Source organism: Ictidomys tridecemlineatus, chromosome 4 (genome assembly GCF_052094955.1).
Source record: "Ictidomys tridecemlineatus isolate mIctTri1 chromosome 4, mIctTri1.hap1, whole genome shotgun sequence".
Lineage (NCBI taxonomy): Eukaryota > Metazoa > Chordata > Mammalia > Rodentia > Sciuridae > Ictidomys > Ictidomys tridecemlineatus.
The window spans coordinates 3,392,371-3,411,432 of NC_135480.1; the positions used below are offsets into that span (position 1 = coordinate 3,392,371).

At 53.1% G+C, this 19,062-nt stretch overlaps 1 protein-coding gene across 3 annotated transcripts in view; it reads right to left on the reverse strand.

Annotated features, from left to right (window-relative positions):
* The window catches only part of Cars1 (cysteinyl-tRNA synthetase 1), a 50,666-nt gene that overhangs the window by 21,055 nt on the left and 10,549 nt on the right, over window positions 1-19,062 (reverse strand). For 2 of the 3 annotated variants that reach the window (XM_078045395.1, XM_078045397.1), the window contains 6 exons: window positions 16,218-16,309; window positions 15,108-15,196; window positions 14,365-14,461; window positions 13,843-13,941; window positions 12,693-12,842; window positions 480-620 (listed from right to left, as the gene is read on the reverse strand). In XM_078045395.1, coding sequence (XP_077901521.1) covers window positions 480-620; window positions 12,693-12,842; window positions 13,843-13,941; window positions 14,365-14,461; window positions 15,108-15,196; window positions 16,218-16,309 — 668 coding nt within the window. Of the gene's footprint in view, window positions 1-479; window positions 621-12,692; window positions 12,843-13,842; window positions 13,942-14,364; window positions 14,462-15,107; window positions 15,240-16,217; window positions 16,310-19,062 lie in introns of those variants that run through there. The other variant, XM_078045398.1, reaches the window with a different exon arrangement.

A 19,062-nucleotide genomic window follows, 5' to 3' on the forward strand; every position in this document is an offset into this window, starting at 1 on the left:
CTGCGGGCCGGACACTCCTGTGCCCACAGCCCTTCTTCCTCACCAGAGGCCCAGAAGCAGTGACGACCACAACAGGACCTGCCTGGCCTCACAGGACTCTTCCAACCTTCATAAGAGTTCCCGACTTATTTTCTGGGCCAGGGGACAATAAAGGTGAAAATTCTGGTTAAAAACCAAAAACAAGGGCTAGGGCCATGGCTCAGCAGCAAAGCGCTTGCCTAGCACTTTCGAGGCCCTAGATTCAATCCTCAGCACCCCCTAGAAATAAATAAATAAAATAAAGGTATTTGTCCGACTACGATATGTTAAAAAAAAAAATCCATGAAAACAAAAACGAACAAGCCACTCGTGCCCCCAAAGAGGATTTCACAGCTGGGCCTACAAACTTGAGGACACTGCGGGTCACACGGGCCTTCTGGCTTTACCAAAACAGGGATCTGGAAGCCAGGGCCACGGCCGAGTGAGGAGTAGACACTCACGTTCAGCGCTTCCATGTCTCTGTGGAACTCCCCTTCCCAGAACTTGGGCAGTTGAGAGAAGATGGAGTTGTCGTCCACCTCGCTGCCACACGTGGAGTCCAGCCAGTCAGAAAGCAAGTCCTTTGCCTCTTCCAGCAACGTCTACAGGAAGGGACAGGAGGGGACAAAACACCCATGCTTGTGCCAGGTCTCACCAGGCCCATCCAGCATGGTGGTGGGAGCCACGCAGTGCCCATAGCGCCCAGCTGGGACCCACGAGTCACCACCTCCTGGGGAGACAGCAGAGCTCGCGCAGTTGCGCTGCCAAGGGACGGCGCACCATGGCTGTGCCTCAAGGCCCAACCACACCCACAGGTCCCCTGCACCCAGGAGGGAGACCCTCTGTCCTTGGCGGCCCTGGAGGAGTCCAGCTTTGTAGCAGGCTGAGCTGAGCAGGGGCGGCCAGGGCCTCACGGCAGGCGGCCGTCGGTGGAAGTGGAGGCAAAGACGCAGGGCGGAGAGGAATGCAGAGGGGTGACCTGGCTGGAGCAAGAACGGGGGGACGGTGCCCAGCACACCAGGAGGAAGGGGCGCAGGGCAGCACAAGGGCCACACCCCCAGGCACTGCCTGCCAACAGCTCCTGGCTAGCAACCTTGCAAGAGGCCAACCGGCAGGTGCCCGTGTGCCTCTCCAGCCCAGCAGGCACCAGGGGTGCATAGGTGGCAAAGGCAGGTGTGCACCCAGAGGCAGAGACCCAGGCCTGCCTTCAGTGCAGGACAGGAACCCCAGGGGTGACCTTGAGGAGTTGAGCCCCGGCACTCAGGGAGGCACCTGTATTCTGTTCCTAGAACTACCAGACCAAGACCAGGCAAAAGTAAAGTCCTAGTCAAGGTCACTACATGCCCAAGGAAAGCCATCAGAGACACACCAGCCTTCAGACGCCCGTGTCACCAGACCCACAGTGAAAAGAGCAAGTGTCGAATGTTTAGAGAAACAGGGTCACAAGGTGATGAGAAACAGCAGGCCAAAAGAGGCCACCAAATGGCCCAGGGACTTTCAAAAGGAGAAATAAACCATATTTTTGGAGATGAAGTCTCCAAAAAAGATGAAGGGGGCTGGGGGTATGGCTCAGCAGCAGAGCGATCACCTAGCACATGAAAGGCCCTGGGTTTGATCCTCAGCACCACAAAAAAGTAAATAAATAAAATAAAGGTATTGTGTCCAACTATTTCTAAGAAGTAAATGTTAAAAAAAAAATGCAAAAGGGCCAGGTGCAGTGGCGCATGCCTGTAATCCTGGTGGCTTGGGAGACTGAGGCAGGAGGATCGTGAGTTCAAAGCCAGCCTCAGCAAAAGCAAGGCCCTAACAACTCAGTGAGACCCTGTCTCTAAATAAATAAAAAGCAGGGCTGGGGACGTGGCTCAGTGGTCGAGTGCCCCTGAGTTCACTCCCCAGTGCCCCAAACAACAGCAGCAAACTGTAAAGGCTGAGAAAGAGTAGAAGACAGAACAGGAGCAAAGAACAAGAGCAAAAATAAAGACCAGCAACAAACATGGTAGATGTCAATGTCCCTCTGTGTCAGCCGTCTCTGAATGCCAGCGGTGTCCATCATTTACGTCACACACACACTCTCGCGCGCGATCTATTGTGCACACACACACAGACACCTATCCATTTGGATGCTGGCATGAACCCATGGCCTTGCATGTGGCTACGCAGGCAAGTGCTCTTCTAGGGAGCTGGCCCCTAGCCTTGAACGCCAACTGTATAAATGTGCCAGTTAATAGACAAGAGATGTCAGAGTGTGTCACCAAAAGCAAGGTCCTTGTCTTTGACACCAATTCAATAACCAAGACACGGTCCTGAGGAAAAGGACCTTAGTTAGCAAGGGAGAAACACAGGGGACTCCCGTCCCAAAGGCTGTGATTCTGCCCATGCACAGGAACAGGGGGTTTTTATAGAGGTGACCCAGAAAAAATGAGATCAGAAAGGAGAAGGTCAGGGAGAAGAAGATCAAGGAGAAGTTTAAGGAAAAAAAGATTGGGAAAAAGAATCTGTGTTTCAAAGCCACAAGGGATATAGTCAAAGCATCAAGTGAGCCCCTGTTCCAAGTAGACCCAAAAACAGTGCCCTGAGTTCAATCCCAGCACTCCAAACCACAAGAACCAGAACCAAAAGTCAGCACCCAGTCACGTGCTATCAACCAGAAACCAGTTTAAATATAAAAATGCAAGATTAGGGCTGAGGCTGGGGCTGAGTGGTAGAGCACTTGCCTAGCACATGTGAAGCACAGGGTTTGACCCTCAGCACCACAATAAAAAAAAGAAAAGAAAAGAAAGTTTTAAAAAATGCACGATTAAAGGTGAATGGGCGGGGAGGGATGTGCCAGGCTATCACTAACCAAAAGAAAGCCAGAGTGGCTCTACTAATACAGAGAGGGCACTACCCAGCCACAAGGGGCGGAGACTGTCCACCTGCAACAATGTCAAGACACCAGGGCGAGAGCTGAGGCCTGCGGGCGGGGGCCAGCAGAGGACTCACTATCGCAGCTGGAGAGCCAGCTGCTCTCTGGAAACGTCAGATCCACCGGGCTGAGCTCCAGGACCCCAGCAACTCAGGGAACACAGGGCAGCCAGGGATGCCCCCACCGCCCACAGCAGGAAGCACACTCCCAGCTCTCCAGAACATTCCAGAGACAGACCTCATCAGGAACATAAAGTCCACCTTGACAGACTGAAAAGAAGTCCCGCAGGGAGGGCTCCAGCCACCCTGGGATTCACGGGGAGGTGGTGACATAGAGCTGGGAAAGGCACAGGAGTGATTCCAACCCCTGGACTATCCTCAAGGTGGAGGGGAAGTGACGGAGCAGGCAAGGGGAAGCCAGGGGTGGTCTTCAGGAAGCTGCCACCATGGCTGGCCTCCAAAGGACAAAGGGAGGATGGTTACCAGGGGAGGGGACACAAAAAGATTCAGAAGGAAAATGCAACTCCTCTGACTCACAGCCAAGGAGACAGCTACAGGGACCTGCCAAGCCTCTGCCGGCCTCCCAGGACCAGGGGTGAAGGTGAGGCGCGGGCGTGAGGAGCTGTGGTCTGCACCTCGGACGTCCCCCAAGGGCCTGTGTGTGTGTTCAGGGTTTGGCGTCCTGCAGTGGAGCCCTCAGGAGGTCTGGTCTGGAGAGGGACATTAAGTCACTGGTGACTGTTGGAGACCCTGGGGCCCTGGCCCTTGCTCTCTGCTTCCGGGATACCATGCGCTGAACAGCTGCCACTGCCACATGCTCTCGTGGTGACGTGCTGCCTTCCAGATCCCAAGGCCACGGGGCCAATATGGGACTGAAGCCTGAAGGTGAGCCATAAAGCTTCCCTCTGCAGAGTCGGGCCCTGGCCTCTGTCCGCGCCACAGAGCCCCTAGCTGGCAGGCACCGCCCACAACTCCACCACCTCACAGGCTCAGCACAGTGACTGCGAACAGTGGGAACCAGGATCGTTTTAAAATGCCACTAAAAATGGCTCCAAATCAGCAGGCACACAGCATCCGTCCCGAGGAACTGCTATTCAAACAAGAGCTAAGTTTTGGTCCGCAGACTCCATCAAATTTGGGCAAGGGCATGGGGTGCTGGGCACTGCTGGCGGGGCTGCAAGGTGGACTGGCACTTGGGAAGGCAGCTTGGCACCTCCTTTCACAACTAGCCGTGCTTCTGCCACATGATCCAGAAAGCACGCTCCCTGGCATTTGCCCGGAGGGGCTGAGAAATGCCCCAGTGAGAACCTGCAGCCTTCATCAATCATGACTGCAAACGGGAGGAGCCCAGAGGGCCTTCAGAGGAGGGCTTCCGGACAGTGGAACACGGGATGCCCTTCAGAGCCAGAGGGAGGCGAGCCACCAGCCACAAAGACACGCAGGAACCTCAATGCACGGCACCAATGAAAGAAGCCACGATGATGTCCAAAAAGAGACACTGGTCTGCTCCTCCTGCTGACTCCTGGTGGCCGCTGGATGACCTCAGGATGCAGCTGGTACCAAGAGAACCCACCGTGTGAGGAGAGGCTTGGGGTTTCAGCCCCACTCCCAGCAGCAGGAAGGGGAGAAGGCGGAGCAGCCTATGCCAGGCAAGTCCAGAGAGCCCTGGTCACTGGCGCGTGGAGGGCTGGGAGGCAGTGGGCCTGGAGAGGGCCTGGACACTCCAGGCTCCTTGCTGCAGGTCTCCCCAGGTACCTCTTCCTCTATGTCCTTTCCATCTCCTTCATGAGTAACCACTGAACGTGAGTGGGACGTTGCCCGAGCTCTGGGAGCCACTCCAGCAGACACACAGACCCTGAGGAGGAAACCCTCAATGGACACCCTGGATCATAGGTGCTTGGTCAGAAGCACAGTGACCCCCTACGACCTTGGCATCTGAACTGGGGTCAGCCCTCAACCCACAGGACCTGACATCTCCAGGTCGACAGTGTCAAAACTGAGTTCACTGTCGGTGAACAGCTGGCGTCCCTGGAGACTGTGGGGTGGTGGGGGAGGGCGGGGGGGTACAGACACATTTGGGCCACCAGAGGTGCAGTGTCCTGCACAGAGAGGGAAAGCAGGAAAGACGCTTAGTTTTTTCTTCTCTCAAATGGAAGCCCGGCTGAGAAGGCACACTGGACAACCCGCTCTGGGAAAGGCAGAACCAGGGAGACACCACACCATCCGTGGTGGCCAGGAGACCAGGGAGGGAGGGAGGCCAGGCGGAACCCAGAGGTTTCCAGGGCGGCGACACCCTCCTGTGATACTGTGCGGATGGATCCCATATCCGTCCACACCCACAGAACACACACCACCAAGAGTGACCTGACACAACCACATGTGAACACAGGCTCACCCGTGTTAACCAAGGCGGCACCTGGGTGCTGGCGATGGTGGGGGGACACGGGAGTGCGAGGGCACGGGAAGACAGCCTCTCCGTTTCAATGTGAATCAGAGCAGGTCTACAAAGACAGGACGCGGGCTGGTGACGCAGCTCAGTGGTAGAGGTCTGCCTCGCGTGCATAGGGCCCTGGGTTCAATCCCCAGCACCCCCCCCCAAATAAAAAATAAGGAGAAAAGAAAACCGCAGGACATTAAGAAAGAAGTGGTAGAACAGGGAGGACAGCTGCCAACAGAGGACCTCCTGCTAACTTCACATCAACAGCTGAGCTGGCAAAGGAGTCGGCTCGGTTCAACAGCTCGGTGACCAGCAGGACTGGCTGGGCAGCACGCAGAGTCCCACCAGCCACTGGAGAGGACCTGAGCCCCTTAGCACCTGAGGCCTCTTGCTCAGCACCAGCCCAGGGCAGCAACGAGGGGTCTCAAGAGCAGGAAGGGGGAGCGCCATCTACCTGGAAGTTAAAAATATACTCTAAATAAGTCCTGGGCTTAGCTGGGCACCACGGGGCCCCAAGGGGCCTGGTGGGGCACGCCAGCGCACACCTGTGATCCCAGTGGCTCAGGAGGCTGAGGTAGGAAAATTGTAGTTCAAAGCCAGCCTCAGCAAGGTAGCCAGACTGTCTCAAAAAATAGAAAGGGCTGGGGATGGGCTCAGTGATGGAGCACCCGGGTTCAATCCCAGTACTACAAAACTAAGTACTCAATCAGCCCTGGGCTTCAAAAAGGGGAAATTAAAACTGTTCAGAAGTAAACGATGTCAAATTTGTGGATGAGGCAAAGACGACACACAGAGGAGAGTCTGTGGCCTTACGTTCTTCAACCAAACCGAGCTCAACCGATGAACAATGAGACACAAAGGAGCAGAATAAACCTGAGGAAAAAGGAAGGAGGGGGCAGTGGGAAGGAGGCCAGAGCCATGAGCCGCGAGCGGTGGCAAGGACCCCGGCAGGCCCGGCGCACCCCACAGCGCCTCCCAGCAGGAAGCCACCACCCGCATGGAGCCCTGCAGGGCCGATGGCAGAGCCCAGAGCCCCACAGAGACCCCTGGGAACCACGGTGGGGCCGCAGGTGCCCAGGAAAGGAGAGCTTCCCAGCCAGAGGAGGGCCCATCCCTGTGCAGGCATCAAGACCTCGAAGCCCCCGGAAGGAAACACAGAACGTCTTCCCCTCGGGAGGACAGACTCCTTAGGCCAGAGCTGTGCGGTGGAAGAAAGAAGAGTGGACTGAACCGGTGCTCGGCTCCCAGACAGAAAGTAGACGCCCAGGCACCGTGAGAGGAAGTGCCAGCCACGCAGTCCAACCACGAGGGCCGCTCCAGGGGCAGGAGGAGGTGTCAACCCCCCAGAAGACACCACAGCCGGGAAGGCTGGAATCACGCTGGCCTCCAGGGAGGCTGAGGCGGTGTGCTCAAGCCAGCGCTGTCCCCGCTCAGCACTCACTCCACTGGCAAAGGAAGGAGGGTGGGGACATGCCGACACACAGGACGGGGAGAAGGGCTTCAAACAGCAAGGAGCAGGCTGCAGGCCGGGGCTGCTGCCCCGAGGGGGGCTGCCACAGGGGGCCCAGGGCCTGCACCCAGCGCCAGTGCAGGGGTCCCCAGCCTCACTGCAGTGGCCCAATGGCTACTGCACCAACACTGTGGTTCATGGGGACGGATCCCCAGCTTTGCTCCTGGGGATCGAACTGTGGCGCATGCTGGGTGGAGGCCATCCCTGTGACAGGGCCCGTGGGTGCCGAGTCTCTCCTGGGCTTCCCTGAAGGGACAGCTCCCTGTGCTGCTGGGCTTCCCTGGAGGAGGAAAGTGCACTCTGCCCAGAGCTCCAGAGGCTGATGGGCATCCTGCAGGCTCCTCCCTGCCTCTGCCCAGCTGGGGGTCCTAGCTGTGTTATGGTGACGAACCTCAGGAGAGAAGACAACTAGATACCAAGTCCTGAGTCCTTCAGAGAACCCAGAATGTGTGGGCAGTGCTGGGAGCCCTGACAATCACCCAGATACATGTTCTCCAACCAGCATCCTCTCAGGGAGGTGGCGCTCCAACCCATGGCCCGTGAAAAGATGCTCAGCGTCACCAGCCATTAGTGAAATGCAAATCAAACCACAAGAAGAGATCACTGCCCACCCACTGGCATGGCCATTACCAGACAGAACTGGCAAGGCCACAGGCACCTGTGGCTCTCCCACCCTGGGCAGTGGAAACACTATGGTGGGTCCCGGGTCATGACACTAGAGTCATCCCAGGGCCGGCAATTCCACCACTGGCCATATGCACAGCAGAACCAAAAGGAGGGTTTCAAACAGGTATCTGCCCACCTGTGTTCACGGCAGGATCATCCACGTCAGCTGACCACGTCCACTAACAGGCGAGTGGCTACCCGAACGTGGCCACACGCTGGAATGCTGTCGGCCATAAGAAGGAACTCAGACACACAGGGCAACACAGAGGAGACACCCTGCCGGGCGAAGCCCTGACAACACTGCCCAATTCTCCCTACACGGGGCACAGAGACCCCCAGAGGAGGAGGGGAGCCGAGGCCTGGGAGGGCAGAAGCAGCCTTCATAGTGAGACAGAGTTCTGGGCTGGGGAGGTGGTGGTGCACAGCAGGAAAGCGTGCCCCGCACCTCCGTGCACTAACCAGGATCAGACAGGAAAGGCCATTAAATTATTATTAGGACAACTGCTTTATGCCAAAGTTAATGAGGGACAAAGAAGGACATTTCATATCACTTAATGGAATTATACCATCAAGATATAACAATCAGAAATATTTATGCCCCAAACAATGGAGGATCTACATACATCAACGAACCTTTTTCAATTTCAAGAATCCAATAGATCACAATCCAATAATATTGGGTGACTTTAACTCTCACTACTGGACAGATCCTTCAAACAAAAACTAAATAAAGAAACTACAGAACTAAAAAATATAATTACTGATTTAAACTTAACAGACATATATAGATTATTTCATCCATCAATGAGTAAGTATGCTTTCTTCTTCAGCACACAGATCCTTCTCTAAAACAGACTATATCTTAGGTCACAAAGCAATTCTTAGAAAATACAAAAAAATAGAGATAATACCTTGTATTCATCAGATCATAATGGTATGAAAATAAAAATCAACAACAAAATACATCATAGAAGCTACTCTAACACCTTCAGAATAAATAATATGCTATTGAATAACCAATGGATAGCAGAAGAAATCAAGGATGAAATACAAAAAAAACGATGAAACAAGAAGTTGGTTCTTTGAAAAAATGAAATTAATAAACCCTTAGCCATGCTAACAAAGAGAGACAGAAAACTCAAATTACTAAAATTTGTGATGAAAAAGGAAATATCACAACAGACACTACTGAAACACAAATTATAATCATAAACTATTTTGAAAATTTATACTTTAACAAAATAGAAAACCTTGAAGACATTGACAGATTTCTAGACATAGAAAATTTAAACAGATAAACTTCAAGAAATGAAATTGAAGACGCCATCAAAAGCCTACCAACAAAGAAAAGCCCAGGATCAGATGGACTCTCAGCCGAGTTCCACAAGACCTTCAAAGAACAAACACCAGTACTCCTCAAAGCATTCCATGAAACAGAAAAAGAGGAAACACTTCCGAACTCATTCTAGGAGGTAGTATCACCCAAAGACACATCAAGGAAAGAAAACTTAAGACCAATCAATATCCCTGATGAACACAGATGCAAAAATTCTTAATAAAAAGATAGTGCACTGTGATCAAGTGGTTCATCCCAGGGATGCAAGGTTGGCTCAACATAAGAAATCAATAAACATAATTCACCACATCAATATATTTAAAGATTATATATTATATATATATATATATACAGCATCCATTCACGTTCAAAACACTAGAAAAACTAGGGATAATAGGAACACACCTTGACATTGTAAAAGCTGTATACGCTAAACCCAAGCCCAGCATCATTCTAAATGGGGAAAATTTGAAAGCATTCCCTCTAAAAACTAGAACAAGACAGGGATTTTTTTTTTCACCACTTCTACTCAGCATAGTCCTGGAAACTCTAGCCAGAGTAATTAGATAGAAGAAAGAAATTAAAGGAATACAAATAGGAAAAGAATTCAAACTATCCCTATTTGCTGATGACATGATTCTATATTTAGAAAACTCAAAAAAACTCCACCAGAAAACTTCTAGAACTCATAAACGAATCCATCAAAGTAGCAGGATATAAAATTGACACCCATGAATCAGTTGTGTCCCTATACATCAGTGACAAATCAACTGAAAGAGAAATTTAGGAAAACTGTCCCATTCACAATAGCCTCAAAGAAAATAAAATACCTGGGAATCAATGTAACAAGAGGTGAAAGACCTCTACACTGAAGACTACAGAACACTAAAAAAGACACTGAAGAAGGTCTTAGAAGGTGAAAAGATCTCCCATGTTCTTGGATAGGCAGAATTAACACTGTCCAATGGTCATGAAACCAAAAGCACTATACAGATTGATGCAATGCTTATTAAGGTCCTGATGATGTTCTTCATAGAAACAGAAAAATAAGAGGTCTAAAATAGCCAAGGCAATCCTTAGCAAGAAGAGTTAAGTAGGGGCATCGCAGTACCAGAACTTAAACCATACTACAGAGCAATAGTAAGAAAACAGCACGGTGCTGGCACCAAAACAGACATAAAGACCAATGGTGAGAAGAGAAGACAGACACACCCACATAGATACGGTCACCACCTCCTAGACAAAGGTGCCGTGAACATATGTTGGGGGCTGTGGTTGTGGCTCAGAGGAAGAGCGCTTGCCTAACACGCGTGAGGCACTGGGCTCAATCCTCAGCACCACATAAAAATAAATAAATGTATAAAAAGTACAATAACGTTGTTTAAAATATATATATATATATATATATATATATATATATATATACACACACGTTGGAGAAAAGATAAACCTCTTCAACACATGGTGCTGGGAGAACTGGAAATCCATATGTAGCAAAATGAAATTAGACTCCTCTATCTCACCCTGCACAAAACTCAACTCAAAGTGGATCAAGGACCTAGGCATCACATCCGACATTCTGCGCCTACCAGAAGGAAAAGTGGGCCCAAATCTCCATCATGTCAGCTTAGGAACCAAATTCCTCAGTGAGACTCCTAAAGGGCAAGAAGTAAAATCAAGACCCAATAAATGAGGCTGGGGTTATAGCTCAGTTGGCAGAGTGCTTGCCTAGCACGTGAGAGGCACTGAGTTCGATCCACAACACCACATAAAAATTAAATAAAGGGCTGGGGATGTGGCTCAAGCGGTAGCGTGCTCGCCTGGCATGCGTGCAGGCCCGGGTTCGATACTCAGCACCACATACCAACAAAGATGTTGTGTCCACCGAGAACTAAAAACAAATAAATATTAAAAAAAAATTCTCTCTCTCTCTCTCTCTCCTCTCTCACTCTCTCTTTAAAAAAAAAATTAAATAAAGGTATTGTGTCCATCTACTATAAAAATATTTCTTTAAAAAAAGAATAAATGGGATGGCATAAAACTAAAAAGCTTCTTCACAGCAAAGAAAACCATCAAGAACAGGAAGAGACAGTCTACAGAATGGGAGACAATCTTTGCCACCTGGATCTCAGATAGAACATTAATCTCTAGGACATATAAAGAACTCAAAAAACTTAACACCAGAAAAAAAAAAATACCCCAACTGATAAATGGGCAAAGGAACTAAACAGGCACTTCACAGAAGAAATACGATTGGTCAACAAATATATGAAAAAATGTTCAACATGTCTAGGAATTAGAGAAATGCCAATTAAAACTACAGAGATTCCATCTCAGCCAGAACAGCGATTATCAAGAACACAAGTAACAGTAAACGTTGGCAGGTGTGGGGGAAAGGCACCTGATTCATTGCTGGTAGGATGGCAAACTGGAAAGCTGTATGGAGATTCCTCAGAAAACTTGGAATGGATCACCTTTTGACTCAGCTACCCCTCTCCTTGGCTTATACCCAAAGGATTTAAATCAGCATATTATAGTCATGCAGCCAAACGAATGCTTATAGCAGCTCAATTCACAATAGCTAAGCTATGGAACCAACCTAGGTGCCCTTCAGCAGATGAATGGGTAAAAAAACCACACATAATGGAATACTACTCAGCTGTAAGGAAGAATGAACTGATGGCATTTGCCAGTAAACGGGTGGAACTGGAGACATCATGCTAAGTGAAATAAGCCAATCCCAAAAAACCCCAAAGGCCTAATGTCCTCTCTGATATGCGGATGCTAACTCACAGTAAGTGGTGGTGGGGGGGGGGATAGAAGTTCACTGAACCGGACAAAGGGGAATGAAGGCCAAGGGCTGGGACCAGGAAAGGCAGCAGAATGAACCCAACTTCACTTTTCTGTTCTTGCATGAACTCACGACCAGTGAAACTCCACATCACACACCACACACGAATGGGAAGTCTCACTCCACGTATATATCTATGTCAAAACATACCCTACTGTCATGCATAACTGGAAAGAAGTTAAAAAAAGGCTCTGTGGTAGCGTTGTTGGTAACAAGGAAACCTGAGCACAGGCCTCAGAGCCTGGGCCAGCAGCTCAGCCCAGCAACACTGGAGGCGTGAAAGTGACCATGTGGGTCCACCTCAGAGAACACTGGGGGAGAATGGCAGACTCGGGCTTCAGGCCACAGGTCTCTGAGGCAGGGCACAGGAGACGGTATTGAGGGTCGGCAAGGCTGTGGTCTGGAGCCGGGGTGGGCTCTTGCCAGAGCCTCTCTGGTACTGCTGCCGGCCCTGGCCAGGCCCAGCTTGTTTCTCATTCCCAGAGCTACGGGCGGCCAGCAGAGGGCGCTGGCAGCAAGAAGGGAGGGACAGGAGCAAAGTGGGCACCCTGTGTGTCTACTGCCCTCACTCCTGTCTGAAGGGGGTCTTCCCAGCAGCAGCAGACCTGCCCAGTGCCAAGGCCCGGTCCCAAAGGTTCTCACCCACAGGACCCTGGCCCTGGGAAGGATACTGGACACCATGGGATGATCCTCAAAGAAGGCCACTCCTCTGTGTTCCTAGTGGGCATGGTGGGAGCAAGTGTCCGAGGAGAAGCAGGGTGGGACTCACATGGAACCCGGGCTTGCTCCAGTGGCTCTCTGCTCGGCACCTAGGAGATGGGGCTGGAGGGCATGGGATGGGGAGCACCAACTCAGCCACCCAAGACCAAGGCCACCAGTCATGGGCCCAGGCATCTGACTCTAAAACGCAGACTGGTCCCCTGCAGAGCATCTCACGCACAGAGTTGGCAGGGACCCCGGAAGTGCTCACCTCCGCACGGCTGTTGATCTCCTCTTCAGAGAGGCCGGCGAGCACGGCCTGGTCAAGTGGCCCTGCGGCCACCTCCACTGTGTGTTGGATTCGCTCAAGCATCTGCTTCTTGCCAGGATCTGTGGTCTCACTTAACTTTACTGAAAATGGCTACAGAAAAAGGGGCATATCAACCTTGATGGATACCACACTGAAACGTGTGCTCACAGAGCTGACTCAAGGCAGAGCAGACCAGTGCTTCTCACTGGCCCAAGTGATGGAGAAGTCTACACCCCAGCTCTTCCCCAAGCAGTGGGCCAAGAGGCCTGTGTCCTCAGCTGAGGCAGTCCTCGCTGGCCCTCCTCACACATGACTGGGTGGGACCCTTCACTGCTCTGCGTCTCAGTGGCCCACCTATAAAATGGGGCTGAGAGCAGTACTTCTAGGCTGCTGGGGGGCTAACCGAGAGTACATGCAGAGCCCTGAGAAGCAGCAGCCATTTCCATCTCAAAGGCCACTGCGGCCCAGCAGGCCCCAGTCCTGTTAGCCTGACAGCGAGACCCCAATTCATGCCTTCTTTTCCTTTCAGAGATAAAATGCCACAGACATGCCAGTAATATTACTCTAATTACTGGGGATTCCTGCGAGTTATTAAAGCAAATAAAATTACTTTCTCTTCATATCTTGTCATATTACATAATACAATACAGAACTACGTTTATAATATGCTATTCAGAATTAGATGATCAAGTTGGAGAAAACACATTTCAATAGTTCTGAAGATCTGCAGTATCGTGGATACAACAGATCTCAAGCCAGCACAACTTCTGCACTTGGGCAGAGGCAGCAGACTGGTCACGACCTCAGCTTTCTAACTGGACAGTAATGCTGTTCGGTCTTCTCAGGAGCCAGTGTGGTCAGTGGCACTGTGATGCCTCAGGTTCTCCTGGAAGCAGACGGAAGGCCACCTACCCTGTACTCCGTCCCCATGCATCTGTCCTGCTCACTTTCCCGCAGGCCAGAAGCCACACGTGCCGAGACTCCAGTACCCCTGACAAAATGGCTTATGCACTGCTCTGTGGAAACAGCCTGCACTTTGGGGACAATGACCTACAGAGGGCCCTAGTGCCATAAACAGGAGGCAGGGCAACATCTAGAGAAGAGGGCTCACCTTCAGAGCAGCACGGACATCCTCCAGGAGCTGGGTGGCTGGTGGTTTCCGCTCCCGATACTGTGCAAACAAGTAGTTCTGCCGGGCCCTCCTGATGATCTGCAGGGGGAGACAGGGTGTGCTCAGAGCCCACTCCCATCCGTGCAGGTCTAAGTGGTGAGTAAGCACCCTGGGACCCCAACACCACCCTCAATCTGCTACTTGCTGAGAGGAAGAGGTGAACTTCCTGATGCCTGAGAAATAGGTGCTGGGGTCCCTCTTCCTCCAGAGCCAGATACAGAGTAGGCTCCCTTCTGCAGAGCACCAGGGACACAAACTCATTCAACCTGGCCCCTGAACGTGCTGGGTTCTAGTGGCATCTATACCTATGTAAATGTCCACACATCTGCATAAGCTAGTATCAAATCATTGAGGGGACTCAAGTAAGGTTCATTAAGTCAAGCCTAAGCTAGCTCAAACCTACACCATGCTACTTACGGATCAAAGTCCTGTGAGTATGATTAATCTGGAACACTGCCCTACCTTGTCATCAATGTCTGTGATGTTCATGCAGTAGAAGACGTCATACTGAAAGTAATCCTTTAACACTCTTCTCAGGATGTCAAAAGAGATGTAGGACCTGAACAGTGAACACACAAGCTTCCCATCAGCACATGCTGCATGTTAGCCAGGCACTACAGGAACATGCACAGGCTAAGTGGCCCTGAACTGATAATCCAAAATGCCCCCAAACCCAAAGTCCTCGTGATGTGCAGCCTAATGATACCATGAAGGAAAAGCCCACACCATTAAACTTTGTTTCACGCACAAAACTGTAAAAAGTATTACCTTCAAGTTATATGTACAAGGTGTGCATGAAACAAACAAATGTCTTGCTTCGCCTTGGGTCCTATTCCCCAAGATAGCTCACGACATACATGCAAATACTCCAAAATCCGAAATAAAACATGCTCCTGGCTCCAAGCACCAGAAAGGGAAATTTGACCTGTGTAAGTAAAAGGGTTCTGTGGCCTCTACCCTAACAGCCAGGAACTCTCCTCAAGCCACACCTGTGGACAGACAGGTCAGGGTCACGGGCAACTTGGCCTCAGGTCCAAGAGCCATGGAAACTCTGCACAGGGGACCTGCAGAGCTGGAGGGATAAGGAAAGCACGATGGGGTGTTGGAGTGGAGTCCAGGCCAGCAACCAGGCTGGGGACACTGGCCTCTGGGTCAGCCCTAACCTTCCTGCAGCGAGGTGGATCACCAGCGGCACTGGACCTTACCTGGCATGCCCCATGTGCGATGCGTCATAGACAGTGGGCCCACAGCAGTACCAGGTCACTTTTTTCCCATCTTGAGGTATGAACACGTCCTTGTTAGAAGTGAAGGAGAGCCGTCACAAGAGATCCCAGAAGCTGCGCAGGAGCACCCAAAGTTCAACACGCATCCCCCTGCTCTCAGGCCCAGACTGCTCGCTGCCTTTGTTCTGCACAAGTGTATTTCACGAGCACTATTTTATTGGATTAAAAAGGCTACAGTAGTCTGGTGGGAGCCGTAGTATCCACGGCAGCCCCGCTCACTGTCCACTGATGGAGATGGCTAGAGCCCCTTTCCCCTGGGGTCCTGCCCCCTCTGGAGTGTACATCCTTTGTGGGAATGCTACTTGTGCAACAAAGGCAGCGAGCAGTCCCCCCACCTGCTCCAGGCACAGCCTCAGGGGTCTGGCTTCTGCTTTCTTCTTCAGAAAAGTCACTGAGGCCGAGAGCAGCAGCCTGGGCCCTAGAGCAAGCCTAGGGTCTTGTCTGGCCAGGGTCTGTCCCTCCCTGAGCGCCTGGCTTGCAGGCCAGACCACCCCAACACCCCAAAAGCTTTTGGGGGACATCAGGCAATGAGTTCCATAACAAGACTGTGGGCTGCGCTGCCCCTGCCCCTGCCCCTGCCCGGGAAGCATGCTTGCTGATCAAAATCCCAACCTTTTCTGAACACCCCAGCCACAGCCTGGGCAGCACTGCTGGGTCAGCGGCAGCCTCAGGCTCCCAGCACCTGGCAGGCAGTTCGCCCCTTCCTGCTCTGCTCGAGCAACACCCGCTGCAACCCTGGGCTCTGAAGGCATACCAGCTCTGGCCTGGCTGTGAATGACCTCGAGCACTTGTGCCTACTCAGGGTAGCCCACGCCCAGAAGCCAGTGGGCAGGCTTCCACAGTCACAGCTCTGCCCCCAGGTTATACCGGCCACAGCACAGGAAGTAACCAAAGAGGCTGAACTCTGGAGCCCAGCGTGGTGAACAGGAAAGTTTCCCTTTACTGCGACACAGGGATCCCAGCCACGAGCGTGCACATACACACACACACACACACACACACACACACACACACAGCCTGACCCCTCTCTACCTTGTTCCGGGTGAGGCTGTTGTACAGACGGAGCTTACAGGGCTCAGTCCCAGCTGGAGGAGACCACTTAGGCTGCACTCGCCGGCCTTTACCTGGGTGGCAGAAGAGCAGATAGATCATACAGCAGCACCCCAAAACACAGGTTGCCCTACACCTGGAGATCTAATTTGGACCACAAAACTGTGATTTTCAATGAAACAACACTAAGCAATACAAACCTTCTTGGCTTTGTTCCCATCCTGCGGGAGTCTCAATGACAACCAAGCCCCAGTGTGAGCCTAGAATGCCGCACGTCCTGCTGTTCACCCCATAAGCTGCTGTCCACAGCCCATGGGTCAGCTGCCTGATTGTCCATGGGCTACACTGTTGCCACCTAGACTGTCCCCATCTCCCAGGATCCCTCATCTGGGCAAAAGGAAAGTTGATGGATGCTACCTATCCTCAAGCCTCTCCTGAGGCCAAGACAGGTCAGGGGAGAAGGGCCTCCAGCTCCTCTGCAGCTCTGTGCTTGAGCAGTGAGAGGTTAGCTGTCAGCATGCTCCAACCTCGGACACAGCCTGTGCCCCCCCCCCAGGCTGGCCCTCGCTGGCCCCGCCAGTCCCGTTCTGCCAGGCAGTCAGTGTTCTGCTGCCTGCTCCTGCCACCATGTGGCACAGCCTACCCTGTTGCGTGCCCTGGGTCTGGGGCCCTTCCCCCTGAGGCAGATACTTCCTCGCTGTGTGGGCATGAGGACCTGAGGAGGTGCCCTGGGTAGCTGACCACTTTCTAACCACCAGGGCTGGCTTGGCGCCTGCTCTGCAGCGTCCGGCGCCTGCTCTGCAGCGTCCGCCCCCTCCTCGAGGAGTCCCAGCTTCCTCCTCAGCCCTCCCAGAGCCGGGCTCTGAGGAGCTCTCCTGGGCACACCTGCGCCCAGGCAGGACCTTGCTCCCGCTGGCCTGTGCTGAGCTGCAGAGAAGACCCTCAGGATGGAGGTCACAGTCTTCCCTTCTAGGCTGCACTGGGTGACTCATTCCCTGCCCCTCGGCCTCCTAGGTGAGTTTGTCATGGGAAGGGGGTGCCTCTGCTCACAGGCAAGAGCCTGCACAGGCCCGCGCAAGTGTCAAATGTTGGCATTTCCAGGTCCCCGCCCTTGCCAGGGCCACTCAGCTGAGACGGAGGACTGGTAACCAGCAGGCTGAGTGAGGGGAGGCGGCACACCGTGGAGAGGTGGTGGGAGGCCACAGAGGTCCTTGCCAGCTGACTCGCGACACTGTCACAGGTGGCCACAGATTCCTATCATGGGACGTCCCTGACCCTTAATCATGCATCGAGGCTCACTGAGGTCAACGCATCAAATGCCCTGGAAGGAAAATCTCACTGCCCGCAGCTGGCAAGAGGTTTCAAGGACGTTTGGCAGAAACAAATTCAGATTGCAGAAGGGAAAGACTGGGAGGCGTGACGCTACAGCCTGTTTTTCACAACTCTCCCTTCGCCCAGGTCAGCGGGCTCCCATTAGCGAGAGTCTTGGACTTCTGACCACTGCCCCACACTGGGTGGTCCTCATCGGCGTCCTCACCACCTCCCGAGGAAGCTGTCAGCCTCCGCCTGGGTTCTCTCTGTGACAGTGGACATGCTCCACTCACCCCAGACAGCACCAGTCCCCCCTGGCCAGGCACTGTCTGGGGAACACTGCCCAAACCTGGCAGAAACCGCCTTGGAAATGGGACCCGGGAGACTGAAGGGCAGGAAGCCTCCAGGAAGCACTATGCCCCGGGCAGAAGCTGGCACTGGCAGAAGGCCCAGCCAGGAGCCACCGAGAGAAACCTTCCTGAGGTGGAAGGCTAGTCACCGCCTGGGGGAGAGCGCAAAGCTGAACTTGCATCTTCCTAAGGAGGCTGCGCTGCCACTAGACCTGTGCCCTTCTTCAGTGCCGCCTGGAGAAGGGCACAGGTGTGCCCTCCCGGGGGCTGGGAGAGGCGGGGCTGCATGAGGAGAGCCCAGCTCCGAGGAAGGGCTCATCCAGCAAATTCTACGCCCTGGGACTGGACTGGCCTTTGTGCTGGAGCCAGGGAGGAGGCTGAGGAGGTGGGAAGTGGGCAGGACAGGCTGTAACCGAGACTTTCGGAGTCTGAGAGGACCCTCCTGCTGCTGAGGCCCCCAGCCCTGGGGAGAAGCTGGGGAAGGTGCCCCGAAAGCCAGATGTGGGCACGTTTAAAGCACGGAACGGCCCATAGGGGGACTGGCTTATGAGTGTGCTGGGAGGGAAGGTGGGTGACAGGGAGCAGGGTCGGAAGGAGGGAGAACACCATCCAGGGCAGAACATCAGAAGAGTCTGGGATGGGCAGCTGCTCTGGTTCTCACAGCTGGTCTCCCAGGAGTCTGAGGCCTGCCCCAAACCACTGGAAGCAAGTGGCAGCCCTCAGTTCCAGCGCCACCTCTGCCTCCAGCCCTGGCTCACGGCACGCTCTGCACAAGGGTGGGCCGACCTAACGCACATCCTTCCTGGGCTCCAGGGAGCCTCACAGGCAGTCTCCGTGGACACAGAGGCAGGACAATCCTGTAAGCACTGTCCACGGTCTACCCTCCACTCACCCAAGTCCCTCCTGGAGCAGCCTCACTGGGCAGGGTGCAGGTCTGCAGTGAGCCGCCTGCCCTTAGTGGGTCACAGGGCCTGGAGGAGCACAGCCCTCCCCTCCTCCAGCTGGCCGGGGTGTGCTGGCAAGGCCTGCCCTCCTGAGGGGCAGACCCTCCCGTCTCACCCCCTCCAGGCTATGCTTTAGAAGCTGGGGCATAGCAGGGTAACCCGCCCGAGTTCTGTGGAGAGGGAACCTGATGCACCATGCACCCACACAGTAATTCCTCACTC